The 14,221-nt window shown below is 44.7% G+C and overlaps 1 protein-coding gene across 1 annotated transcript in view; it reads right to left on the bottom strand.

Annotated features, from left to right (window-relative positions):
* The window catches only part of EPS8L1 (EPS8 signaling adaptor L1), a 36,983-nt gene extending 30,138 nt beyond the window's left edge, over positions 1 to 6,845 (bottom strand). The window contains exons 1-2 of the mRNA XM_083471895.1: positions 6,693 to 6,845; positions 457 to 509 (exon numbers count right to left, since the gene is read on the bottom strand). Coding sequence (XP_083328021.1) covers positions 457 to 473 — 17 coding nt within the window. The 5' untranslated portion in view covers positions 474 to 509; positions 6,693 to 6,845. The remainder of the gene's footprint in view (positions 1 to 456; positions 510 to 6,692) is intronic.
* Between the last annotated feature and the right edge of the window lie 7,376 nt (positions 6,846 to 14,221).

Below are 14,221 nucleotides of genomic sequence, written 5' to 3'. Positions count from 1 at the left end.
CTCCCTTGGTACAGTGGTGCCCCGCAAGACGAATGCCTCGCAAGACGGAAAACCCGCTAGACGAAAGGGTTTTCCGTTTTGGAGGTGTTTCGCAAAACGAATTTCCTATGGGCTTGCTTCGCAAGACGAAAATGTCTTGCGAGTTCCTGCGGGTTTTTTTCCCTTCCCCCCTTTTTCCCAAGCCGCTAAGCCGCTTATCAGCTGATCCTAAGCCGCTAAGCCACTTAACAGCTGATCCGCTAAGCCGCTAAACCGCTTATCAGCTGATCCGCTAAGCCTGCTAAGCCGCTAATAGCGCTAAGCCGCTAAGCCGCTAATGGGCTTGCTTCGCAAGACGAAAAAACCGCAAGACGAAGAGACTCGCAGAACGGATTCTTTTCGTCTTGCGAGGCACCACTGTAGTCTTGCTCCCAAATCTGTAGGTGCTGGATGGCGTTCTCTGACAGCCCCTCTTACCTTCCTGAGTCACTCATGATGTCAGCGGCCTCGTCTGAAAGTCCCAATGCAACCTGGCAAGCATAAGAAGAGAACTTTGGTGGCAAAGGGGTGGAAGGAACAAGAAGCCCCGACAATAACGGACTATCATTACCAGCTACAAGAATTTGCTGAAATGGCGCAGTTAACAATTACCCTGAGAGGCAATTCAAAACAAAAATTTATGGAAAAGTGGGATAGATATAAATCATATGTTCAAAAATACAGTAAAGGTTCGCTATCTATGCTAGCATTTGATTGACATTGGAGTGAGAATGAGTTGAGAAGTAAGACTAAGACCACATATTGATATAGGAATGTATTAGATAACATGTAAAGAAATATACAATAATAAGAGTACATTCACCTGTAAAAAAGGAATATACAACAGGATAGACAGAAAGTCTAGTGTGTTGGTATGTATATGATTTTGGGGGGGGAATTGTTTTTGTTTTTTCTCTTTGTTCTTTCTTTTTTTGTTTGTTTATTTCATTTTCTTTCTAGGTATATAAAATTTGTATATAATTTTTGTATACATGTTGGAAATTATATTATAGTAAGTCCTGTAATGTAATATGACAACGTTTACCGATGTAATATAAAAATGTTAACAAATAAATAAAATGCAAATTAAAAAAAAGAGAGAGAAGGTTATCCGTTTCACAACAAGCCTGCATACAGAAAGCAAGTAGCTTTTGTTGCTCTATGGGTGGGGAGCTCCCACAGCTGGATTTAGGTTTGATGAGGCCCTAAGCTACTGAAGGTAATGGGGCCCTTTATATGTCCACCCCTGTCCTTTGTCAACAACAAATTGCCGCTGTTTTTTGAGTTGAATATATGCTATATGGTAATTTATGGACCTAATAGGAATCTAAAGCCATTTGCACATGTTGCCATGCAACCAGGCGATGCAGAATGTAGGCATCCTATATATAGAAATGAGTAAAGCAGTGGTATTTTAGTGAGCAGGGGAGCAGGCGGGGCCCATTACTTACATCATAGGAGCCTACACAACACAAAACACTCTTGCTGTATGTAGGTTTTATTTTATTTGGGTTTTTTTAATCTTATATTTTGCAAATGTACATCCATTGTGGTTTTTTTCCTTTAATTTTTTTGGGGGCCCCCAAGAGAGTGGGACCCTAAACTATAGCTTGTTTAGCTTATATGTAAATCCAGCACTGGGAACCCCAGACCCAGGGGCCATATGTGGCCCTCCAGCACTCTCTATCTGGCCCTTGGAACTCTCCCCACAACGATCCTGCTTTGCATCCAGAGTGTTTTTGCCTGGCTGGGATGTGTCCCTAAAAACTCTGTGGCTTGTCTGGGTGGAGGACGGAGAGGGAAGTGCTGTGGAAAAGTAATATTTGCCTTTACTCCTCTGCCCACTTTTGCCTCTGGCGCTGCCTACCTCTGGCATGTGGCCTTCAGCAGGTCGCCTATAAGGAAATACAGCCTTGGGGCTGAAAAAGATTCCCTACCCCTGTGCTAAAAAGAACAACGGCAAATGCCTGCTCTCCCACTAGAAGAGTCGTTTCAGAATTTATTAAGCAGGCCCAGGCAGCTGCCAATAGACACCCAGCGGACATTTGATTTCAGGGATTATTACCCCCGACCCCCAACACACACACACACACACACGTACTCTGAGCTCTGCACTCATTTCCCTTGTTCTTGCAGTTAGAATCCACTTCGCCAAAGCGTCCTAAACAATATTATATGACTAGCAAATTCAAGCTGACATTGCTAGTTTAGAGGTGAATGCTTTGCATGTGGCTCAGGTACCTTGATGCTACATTTGCATGCCTTCACACCTGAGGTGGGTACTGTCAGGCTTTGGGCCTTAGTAAGAGGGAGGCTCAAAAAGGAACTTTATAAAGGTCTTGGCTGTGATGAAGGAAGAAAATCCTGATGTTAGAGAAGGGAGGGATCATTATTCCCTTCTCTTCCCCGCCTTTACTGCCCTAATGGTTTAATTTATTTACATATTTGCTTAATTTTAATCACCATTTCAATCCTGCTCTGATTCAGCTTTAAGGAGCAGGTTTTTGTGGGGAATATTTGGGGCAACCCCCCCCCCCAAACAAACCATTATGTTTGGACATTAAAGTGCAGCCTGGAAAGAGTGGGGCTGGGTAAAAGGTAAACATAGTTGTGCTGATGTACTAATCCATGGGCAGGCAAACTGAGGCCCGGGGGCCAAATCCGGCCCAATTGCCTTCTAAATCCGGCCCCCGAACAGTCCGGGAATCAGCGTGTTTTTACATGAGTAGAATGTGTGCTTTTATTTAAAATGCATCTCTGGGTTATTTGTGGGGCATCGGAATTCGTTCATTAATTTTTTTCCAGAATATAGTCCGGCCCCCCCACAAAGTCTGAGGGACAGTGGACCGGCCCCCTGCTGAAAAAGTATGTGACCCCTGTACTAATCTGATGTTGATTATTTATTCATTTATCGTCACATGTATTCTTCCTGGATGCCTTTCTGTTTTATCCTCAAAACAACGCTGCGAGGCAGGTTCGGCTAAAAGAGATCGCGACTGGCAACCCAGTAGGCTTCGTGTTTGAACCGAGGTCTCCCAAGTCCGATTCTGACACTCTAACCACTTTGCCACAATAGTATTTTGTACCTCATTGTATTCTGATCTTATTATGCTGACTGGCATGATGTCCCTACATGTGGGCAGTATAGGGTTGTTTTTTGTGTGTGACGAAATAAATAAAACCCCAGATCATTTACAGTACAAGGGTGTGCGATCATGCACACATGGTAAAGTAAGTAGGCCTCGCTCCTGCCCAAGAATGCTGCGGCATCTCTTGCCAACGGCCACACCTGTTTCGTTTCACCTGGCAAGGTGCTTTGTTTATTAAAGGTGGGATTTAACCTCCTTCTATGCTTGGAGCAGAGCCAACCTGCTCTCATCTAACCATGCTTCTTTTTCAGAGAAGAAGCCGCACAAGGAGCAAGCGGCTTAATGGTTAAAGCAGAGGTCGTAGTGTTTAATAGTGCGGGTGGTGGCAAGAGAAACAGGATACTCTCTTCCCGATATTTGCTTAAATATCCCAGCTACAGATTTGCAAGCAATGCTCATTTATGCACAGGTCTATCGCCAGCCGTGGTTGATATGAAGAAACAATGGTCAATATTGACTCAGTTGGACTGTGTATTTGGGTTTAGGCCAGAAAGGAAAAAGGATTACTGCTTATATGTCATCGCTTTCCCCCAAAAACATTACCTGCCCACCCACATCCAAATTAGGTGGGTTTCAAGAAGGTGGTGTGTCCCTTTTTAATTTTTGCAGGGTTTCTGCCCTTTTAGAACCCAAGAGGCAGAAATCTAAGATTTCCCTAGTGTTGCGCCTCCATTCACAAAGAAACTGCACCTGTTGATTTTCTGTCTGCCGTGCACAAGGTGAAAATTCTTTGCTCAGGGCCCCATGATTTCTGGGTCATTTTAGCCAACTGCTAGATGACGCTGCTGTATCTGATTACTATACCCAAAGCGTAACTCTGAATTCGGTAATCTGTTTTGAAAGCCGCTGCCTAATCCTGGATGTGTGAAATGAAGCGACAAAATATAGGCGCACCACTAAGCATGCATAATGCGTTTTCGCCCTCACCTCTGAGAGAGGGTAAGAATTGTGGGCAGGTGAGAGCTCTACAACCTGTCTCTGGAGAAAGTATACACTATCTACATGTTAGCCCCACTTTTTCTTTTCTTACACATTTCTTTCATTTCCAAAACGTCTATACAGCCTGCTTTTTGATGCAAAAGGGCACAAACAAGGCTGTTTGCAAGAAATAGCATATGCCCCCAAATGGGGGCAGTCCCTGTTTCCTGGTTCTGCTCTCTGTTAAATCTCTCTCTCTCTCTATTTTTTTTTTTTTTGCCTTTGGGGGATGCCTAATTAGTATGTTGCTAGTACAAATTGCTCGAGTTGTCATTTATCAGGCTCAGCCCCAGCTCCAGGGCTTTGGCAGTAAAAACAGCACCTTTGGAGGCACACAGTGGGGGGCGGGGGGCGGATGAGGCATTAGAGCATATTCCAGAGTGGGGCCCCACAGCAACATGTTCTTTGAAATTAATGCAGCCAGTTTTAGGCACTTTTTAAAAGTAAGAATAATGTCATGCGGCGTTTGGCCCAAATTTATCATAGGAATATAGGAAGCTGAATTATAACAAACCAAACCATTGCTCTATCTAGCCCTGTACTGTCTATTCTGAATAGTGGTGGCTTTCTAGGGTTTTCGACAGGGAATCTCTCCCAGCCCTTCCTAGAGATGCCATAGATTGAACCTGCAACCTTCTGCATGCAAAGCAGATGTTCTACCTCTTTTCTGTGGCTTTCCCCCTTCTTGTCTCTGCTAGAGATGCTCATTATTACATGCACTTGAACAATAAGCTTCCACATAGGGAACAAAGCCCATTTTACAGATTGTCACTGCTGAGGTTGCAAACCCTTGGCAATGCATAAATTGCGCGTTTGCTGTTCTGGTGGTGGTGAGGATCAGGCAGTGATCCTTGAGGCGAGAGTAGGAGGCTTACAAAAATGGACATCTTCTCATCTGATATTTTGGAGGGTAGGCAGCCATAAAGAAACTAAGCCAAAGATGCAGCAACCATTCTGGGAAATATACCAATAAAGCCACAGATTTAATAGAGAAAATTTGCCTAAAAGACGCCTGCAGAAGCAACACTGTCCTTGGACAAAAAGGTAGGATATAACTGTAAAAATGAAATAAATGGATCATATATCCAAATACTTTCAGGTTTAACCCTTGCCCATGTTTGCTGTCAAAGCCTTTAACAAAAGAGGGGCATATGTTTGCTGAAGCTCAGTACTTACAACTATGACCCCCTAATGAGAACGCTTAGCCCAGGGGTCAGCAAATTTTTTCAGCAGGGGGCTGGTCCACTGTCCCTCAGACCTTGTGGGGGCCCGAACTATGTTTTGGGGAAAAAATAATAATGAACAAATTCCTATGCCCTGTGGATTTTAAATAAAAGCACACATTCTACTCATGTAAAAACACGCTGATTCCCGGACTGTCCACAGGCCGGATTTAGAAGGTGATTGAGCCGGATCCGGCCCCTGGGCCTTAGTTTGCCTTCCCATGACTTAGACCAATGGACAAAAGTTATGATGACTAAGTTTTCAGTGGGTCTACTCTGAGTATGAGTTACGGTAGTCAGCTGCAATCGAAAAATGTAGGGCTAGCTTTTGATGCTTTGGCAAGGAAAGTCTTTCTGCGTATGTTTAGAGGTTCTCTCTAACATACATGAGAGATCACCACAAACAACAACAACAACAACAACAAAACTTGGCGTGTTTTTTAAACAACATATCTCTTTTCTGTTCCACACAAATCTGGAATCTTCCTATTCAGAACCAAAAAGCCTCAAAATAGCTGCTCCCTGGGCTAGAACTTCCTGGATCTCGTGGCAAGAAACTGTGTAAAAAGAGATTTCGCCAACACTGAGGAAAGAGAAGCAGAACAAGCACCCTCAAGGGGATTGTGGCGGCAGTGGGGAAATGTGACTGACAGACGCAGAATACCGTTAAGAGAAAAAACTGGCATGTGCAGGCCTATCTTTGCTCAATCTTTCTTTAAAACTATAGGTACATGTGGAAGCTTTTTTGTGGGTGGGGAGGATCGATGACACAACCAACGCTCTGGGGGCCTGGCCCCTTGCAGGTATTCCAGGTCTGCCTGTGATGTTCAACTTTCAATTAAAAACAAAGTCTCTACCCTTTTTATTTGTGGAAATATAAGTGCCTGGTCAATGTTCTAGTCAATTGCTAAGAAACACAATGAACACAACTTAAGTTATGGATGCTTTGCAAGAGACCTCCCCCCCCCCTTACTTTCCAGCGCCCTCTCACCAGAAAAACAATGCGATCTCTTTTTGGCAACTGATAAGATCCACGTTAAACCCCTATCTGGGATTCTTCTAAATAAAAGGGTTCCCATTTTAGGAACCACAGCAAATCAAGTGCTTCTATTTGTCAAAAACTGAAAAATCTACCCTGCCAGAAGAAAGCCAACTTTCTTGCTCTAGTGAGCAAGGCCTCCCCCCCCCCTTCTACACCAGAGAGTTGAGGACCAAGTTCCCTTGGTGCAACCAACTAACTAGGCTCCATCCCCACGAAGCCCAGGCTCCCTCCTTGTCCCTTCCCTCTCCCCCCCACAAGCTCCCACCATACTTTTAGACTTACCTTCTACGCAGCAGTCCCTCTCTTTAGTTCTCAACCATCTCTGCTTTGGGCACCCAGCTGGTGGCATCTGACATGGCAAGTAGAAACTACCGATGTGGCTTGAGACTTACCAGTCCCTATGAGAGCGAGCCTGTCAGCTGAACCACACCCCTTGCATACCTGGGCAGGTAGCAGTCACTCACCAGGTGCCTTTTTTTTTTTTTAAAGCCTCAGGAACACACACACCAACCTGTATTTGAAACGAAACTTTTGCTAGGGGAAAAAAGTGGCAGGGCTTTTTCTGGAGGCAGCTGGTTGGAGGAAGAGAGAAATGAGGGCATGCTTTAAAACGTGCTTGCAGGCATTGTACGTGCCTGGTGAGAAGCTGTGGTCATTTTCCTTGCACGTGTCTATGCACTAAAACGCCTGCATATGTGCTCATTATACATGACAGATCTACAGAGTTTGTTGAACGCCCATCAATTCAGATGGTTCAAGGCTCTTATCATAGAATCATAGAGTTGGAAGAGACCACAAGGGCCATCGAGTCCAACCCCCTGCCAAGCAGGAAACACCATCAGAGCACTCCTGACATATGGTTGTCAAGCCTCTGCTTAAAGACCTCCAAAGTAGGAGACTCCACCACACTCCTTGGCAGCAAATTCCACTGTCGAACAGCTCTTACTGTCAGGAAGTTCTTCCTAATGTTTAGGTGGAATCTTCTTTCTTGTAGTTTGGATCCATTGCTCCGTGTCCACTTCTCTGGAGCAGCAGAAAACAACCTTTCTCCCTCTTCTATGTGACATCCTTTTATATATTTGAACATGGCTATCATATCACCCCTTAACCTCCTCTTCTCCAGGCTAAACATGCCCAGCTCCCTTAGCCGTTCCTCATAAGGCATCGTTTCCAGGCCTTTGACCATTTTGGTTGCCCTCCTCTGGACACGTTCCAGTTTGTCAGTGTCCTTCTTGAATTGTGGTGCCCAGAACTGGACACAGTACTCTAGGTGAGGTCTGACCAGAGCAGAATACAGTGGCACTATTACTTATGTTGACGTGCAGAGCCCTTAACAACTTGGGTCCAAGACAGCTTAAGGACCTTTTATCTTTGGTGGACCTGCAAAAGGTTAAAAGAGTTTTGGGAAATAATCAATAATGAATTGAAAAAAATGTTTTAAAGTACTTCCCCAAAACAACCAGAGTCCTTTTCGTTGGGGATAATTCAGACGGATATTCCCAGGTGTCAAAAAAGATTATTTATGTATGCCACTAATGTGGCCAGTGTTTTGTTAGCCCCAAAATGGAAAATGAGCGAGGTCCCAACTAAAGAAGAATGGCAACTTAAGCTGACGGAATGTATGCGCAGCTTGCAGACTTAACATACAAAATAAGAGCAAAAGAAGAACATACATTTAGAGAAGACTGGATAATGTTTATTGAGTATGTGGGGGGGGGGAATTGTGTACACTTGAAAAGGTTGGCAGCATTAAGATAAATTCAACAGTGTAAATAAGTTTTGATGGATGTAATAATGGAATACTGAATGGTTTAGTTTTTGTAAAATATGCAGGGATTTACGATATGCAAAATGAGCCATGGAAAGAGAAAATCAGCTGGAGGAATACTGGTAATTGTCCCCTGCATTACAGATGCCTGCCTGGTCTCTACTAGAGGTACTGTATTGGGTATTTTGTGCCACTGGTCTCATTCTGTGCTTCCCGCAGAGACTGGTCAGGCACCCTAACTTTTGACTTTCAGGCATGTCTAAGACTTTCACAGCAACAGACCTATGCCATTGTTTAATTCCCCAACCCCAGCTAGCTACTTTCATTTGTTTTATTGTTATACACCACCCTGAAGTTTTGCTTCGGTAGGAGTATATATAAAAAATACTTTTGTAAATAAAATAAAATAAAATAAAATAAAATAAAAATTGAGGGGGAAAGGCATTTCAGTTTTGTGCGGTTTTAACATTGAAGGCAACACTGATTTGCAGGGGTGGCACAAAGTCAAGTTGGGCAGAGCAAAGGGGAAGGGGAACTTTCTGGGTTCTAAAGGAAGCGTTGGCTGTCCAATGCATTTTTGCAGAGAAGGGCAGAAGTTTAGGACCCTTTCCCAATGAGCATGTTCTATATAACATGTCTGGGGCAGCTATGTAATTTCGTTTCTTTTATTTAGGCTTAATGGAAGCTCTTATTTAGTATTTCTCTCTGGTAACCCATATTTTGCTGAACTCGCTCGTAACTTTTGAGGTAGGCAGGTTTCTGGTAGTTTTGGATAGTCCTCTTGCTGGCTGAAGCTGCTTTATAGGTGTTTCCCAAAACCTAGGCAATAAACTTCCATTTGCATTTATAGACTTTTGTTATCTTTTTTGTTTTGGTCTGTTATAGCATGTGATGGTTCTTGCTTGTTCAAAGCGCCTGGAACAATTTGCTCTGCATGAACACATCATGTCTTAGCTGAGGTCAATTACCGTATTTTTTGCTCTATAAGACTCACCTTTTCCCTCCTAAAAAGTAAGGGGAAATGTGTGTGCGTCTTATGGAGCGAATGCAGGCTGCGCAGCTATCACAGAAGCCAGAACAGCAAGAGGGATTGCTGCTTTCACTGCGCAGCGATCCCTCTTGCTGTTCTGGCTTCTGAGATTCAGAATATTTTTTTCTTGTTTTCCTCCTCCAAAAACTAGGTGCGCCTTGTGGTCTGGTGCGTCTTATAGAGCGAAAAATACGGCAAATTGATCTCTGTGTTTCCATGAAGAGGCAAATAGCTGTATTGAATGGTTATCCAGCTAACCTGCTAGCCATGTAATCAAAAGGGTGTCAGGCTGTGTTGATTTCCAACACTGGCTGTACTTGTATGCTTGTGTGTGTGTGTGATACCTAAAAGGGTAGTGGCAGGACACTTGCTTTGCATGTAGAAGGTTCTAGTTTCAATCCCTGCTGCTTCCAGATAGGGCTGGGATAGACCCTGCCTAAAACCCGGGGCTGGATTAAGACCTTTAGCTGCCTAAGCACTTAAAAGTATTTGGTGCCCCTATCTATCTAATTCAAAATACAAACACATGAGCCTCGGTGGACCAAGTGGCAGTTTACCAGTTACCAGATTCTCATTTCGTTGTTGTATTCCCAAGATTAATGTATATCATTAATATATACAATTGTACCTTGGAAGTCGAATGCCTTGCGAATGGAACATTTTGGCTCCTGAACGCCACAAACCCAGGAGTGAGTGTTCTGGTTTGCAAACATTCTTTGGAACCCGAACGTCTGACACAACATCTGGGGCTTCTGATTGGCTGCAGGAGCTTTGTGCAGCCAATCGGAAGCTGTGCCTTGCTTTCTAAATGTTTTGGAAGTCAAATGGACTTCCAAAACAGATTTCGTTCGACTTACGAGGTAACACATTATTATTATTATTTTCATTTATAGTTGGAGCCTCTTTTTCAGCTGCAGCATATGGTCCATGGTAAATCCAGAAATGGAAAATGTCTATGGTGCCCCTCTTCCCTTGATGCCCTAAGCACGTGCTTCTTTTGCTTAATGGTTAATCCAGCGCTGCTAAAACTCCAGAGAGCACCGGCCAGTCAGTTGTCGATAATGCTGAGCTAGATGGCCTCACTCAGTATACAGCAACCTCCTATGTGCGGCAATTTCCTCTTGTGTGCTTCAGAAATGACCCATCAGAACAGACCAATGAAGTGCCAAGGTCAGAGGGTACATGAGGCAGCCACTGGCAGAAGCTACACGGGTTTGGGTTTGGCCAGTGGGAGACCCCTGGGAGCCTCCTTTAAACCCACCCCTTTTGAGTTTAACAGCAGAGAAAAAGCAGAATATAAACATTTGAGTGACAGCTGCCTGAAGCAGCTACCCTACCCACCAAAGTAAGGAAACTATTCTCTCTGTGTGTTCACAGAGGAAAAGAATGCTCTCTGTTCTCACTCCTTTTGAAAAGATCCAGAACGAAGCAGGAACAGTAGCAGCTCAGGTGTGTCCCCACCCAGCCAGTTTCAGGTGTCAATACAACGCAGGCTATAAAAAAAAGTATCAAAGGACATTCCTACCGCACACTCTCATTGTTTAGTTGTTACCCAACACTGCAAGGCTCCCACTTCCAGCCTGGCGTACTCATTTATGGTAGGGTCTCTTACCCGCTGTCAATGAGACGCAGGAGTGAATGAAGTGGGCAGGGAGATGTTTTCTTCTTCTTTGGCAATCACTCATAGCCAAGTAAGATTGTCTTCCATAAACAGGGTTTTAACAATGAGTCCGTAAGTGACTGTGGAGGCCAATTCTGGATCCACATGTCCTTCCACGGTGGGGACATTGGTTTCCAGGTGGGAGTTGATCACGGTGTGGATTTGCCAAGCGTGCCTTCCTCTTAGCACCTTTCTCCCTTGTGTCCTGAGTCTTCAAAGCCCATGACACCTTTGGTAAAGGCTGTTCTCCAACTGGAGCGCTCGCAGGCAAGTGCTTCCCAATTGTTGGTGTTTATACTGCATTTTAAAAAATTTGTCTTTAAACCTATTTTGTTGATCACCAGCATTACGCTTTCCATTTTGAAGTTTGGAATAGAGTAGTTGCTTTGGAAGATGATAATCAGGCATCCGCAAAACATGACCAGTCCAACGAAGTTGGCATTGAAGAATCATTGCTTCAACACTGGTGATCTTTGCTTCTTCCAGTACCCTGGTATTATTTTGCCTGTCTTCCCAAGTGATGGGTAAAATGTGTCAATGAGACGCAGGTGTGAGTGAAGTGGGCAGGGATATGTTTTATACTGTAGGTAACAGAGCAACATCCTTGAGGCTGCCTCAGAACAGGTCACACTCTTTGCCCATCTAATTCAGTGATGTCTACTCTAACAGGCAGCAGTTAAGGGTGTCTCTCTTTTTTTAAGGGTGATCATTAGTATTGCTTACTCACATCCTGCCCTAACTACCAAAGGAGCAGCAAAGAATAAAATAATTGAAACACGGAAAGCTACACACACCCATTCCAGTACAGATGCAGACTGGGAACGATCTCTACTTAAAAGGCTTGTTGGGAGAGAAAGGTTATGAACAGGAGCTGAGAAAAGAACAGCCAGTCTAATATTTCACAAGAGAGAATCCTAAAATAGGTTGATGCCACAAATCTAAAAGCCTGGATATCTTCTACTCTTCCTTTTGAGAGGCAGGGACCTAGCCTGGGGCCTTCTGCATCCAAAGCATGCTCTCTGGCAAGAAAAATTACAGTTCCTTCCCCTGACTAGTGCGATGCAGCCACAGTTATTGGGCGATGGGAGCCCTGGAGTCGAGTAGGCAAGGCTGCAGCAAGGCCTCTCTTGCTAGGTGGGGCTGCAGAGCGAAATCATTTCCTCATAAACCACCAAAACTGGCTGTGTACATTTTAACGCCTCTGGGTTGCTATAGCACAGGAAACACACAAGCGGAACAATAAAGTTCTTTTTTAAAAAAAAACCAAAACACCACCATACATTTTAATTTACTAATGCTGATTAATACCTTAAAAATGCAACTCCCATGAACCTGACATGCAACTTGTCAGAGTTGCAGGACAGCCAGCTTTCCCACAAGATGAAAGCAGGCCATAGGGGAGGGGGATCTCCACCCTGAGCCAGGAAGAAACCTAAGCATGCGGAATTTGGGGAGGGGGGGAGGGGGAGGACAACACCCCTATTACCAGAGTTGGGGGAAGCATAAAAAAGAGAGATTCCCCCCCCCCTTCTGACACCAAGCTGTCAAAAAAATTTAGTGGGAGCTCTAATGTCACAGATCACAAAGGTGGTCTAAACCAAATGTATTAGAAGAGGTGGAAAACAAATTAGTGCTCCGGGCAAGTTGGCAACCCCCAAACCTCAACCCTGCCTCTAGTCCAGTGGTTCCCAACCTTTTTTTGGCCATGCCCCACCTAAGTACCTCTAAAATCCTGATTATATGTCACTGGGGGGCAGGCATTTATTATTCAAAAAGTGAACTCCTATTCATGTGGAGGAAGCCTAAAAGGCCATTTAGGTAAAGGTAAAGGGACCCCTGACCGTTAGGTCCAGTCACGGATGACTCTGGGTTTGTGGCGCTCATCTCGCTCTATAGGCCGAGGGTGCCGGCGTTTGTCCACAGACAGCTTCTGGGTTATGTGGCCAGCATGACTAAGCTGCTTCTGGCGAACCAAAGCAGCACACAGAAACGCCGTTTACCTTCCCGCCGGCACGGTACCTATTTATCTACTTGCACTTTGACGTGCTTTCGAACTGCTAGGTGGGCAGGAGCTGGGACAGAGCAGCAGGAGCTCACCCTGTTGTGGGGATTCGAACTGCCAACCTTCTGACTGGCAAGCCCTAGGCTCTGTGGTTTAACATGTAATAAAGATGTGTATGTCACAATATGTATTTATATACTGCATATGAAGCCCCTAGAACTGTAAGAAATGCAAAAAAATCACTGTTAACTGGTTCTCAAATTGCCCCCCTTAAAAATAAAATTGCCCCCCTGTGGGGCGTGTGCCTCACATTGGGAACCATGGCTCTAGTTCTTCGCATCTGAGAAGCCAAGACTATGAGGTGGTGCCAAAGAGAAATGGCTCGGACCAGAGGAAGGAGGCAGTCTTTCCTGCCTAGAGGGATGCCCAGATCCGATGGATCACCCTTACTCGAAGGGTGACACCTTGCCACAGCATCCTTACCATTCCTGAAGGTTAGGTTTGGCCTGGGGAGGAAGGGTGGGGCAGAGACCAGCTCTAAATTTAGCCCAAGGAGGCTTAAGTACAGCCTGAACCACCCAGACGTAAGAACCTAATCTGAAGAGCTACCTTTTGTTTGTCCTGGGGGTGCGGGAGCAAGAGTTACGCAATCTTGTGGCAAAGGTCTTGGCACAGTGAGAAGTGTCGTTTTGGTCTGAGTTTGGCAGAGAGCAATGATCAAAAGCAAGGAGGCCGGATGAGACAAGAGACTTGAACCACATCTATGCAAGAAGCCTGTAATTGGAAATAACTGTGATTTAGAGGGACAAGGCCAACTGCAAAGGAGGAAACAGGTGTAGCTGAGCAAGCGGGAGCAGACAGGCCCAGCCAACACAAACTGACTCAGGTGCTCTAGGTCATAGCCAGGACACCTGGGTTTTCCAAAGTCGGCAGGCCGTTTCAGGCAGGGTTTTCCAAACAGGGCACCCGCATGAGCATGAAGTGTTGATTAAGGTACTGGTGCTAGTAACTGCAATAAGGTCCTGTATTTATGCCTTCTGATGTGGAGCCCCTTGTATAGCCGTGCATTTATCAATAAAAAAAACACACAGAGGGATCAGACCTAAGGTTTATCTAGCCTGCCATCCCGTTTTGCACAGCAGCCAATCAGATGACTCTGGAAAGGCAGGGCACAAGAAACAGGCCTCCGCTACTAGTCAGAGTACAAATAATAAATTATTATTATTACTACTACTGTTGCTCCACAGCAATTGGGATCCAGCAACATACTGTCTTTTGAATAGAGCTGGCTCTATTTAGCCAACACAGTGAAGAGTCATTGACACATCTATCTGGGTTTGTTGAACCCACA

This window comes from Podarcis liolepis (genome assembly GCF_965112155.1).
Source record: "Podarcis liolepis genome assembly, chromosome: 13".
In the NCBI taxonomy this organism is placed as follows: Eukaryota; Metazoa; Chordata; class Lepidosauria; order Squamata; family Lacertidae; genus Podarcis; species Podarcis liolepis.
Note: the sequence above shows the minus strand (reverse complement) of the source record. Positions and strands in the feature narration are given on the sequence as shown.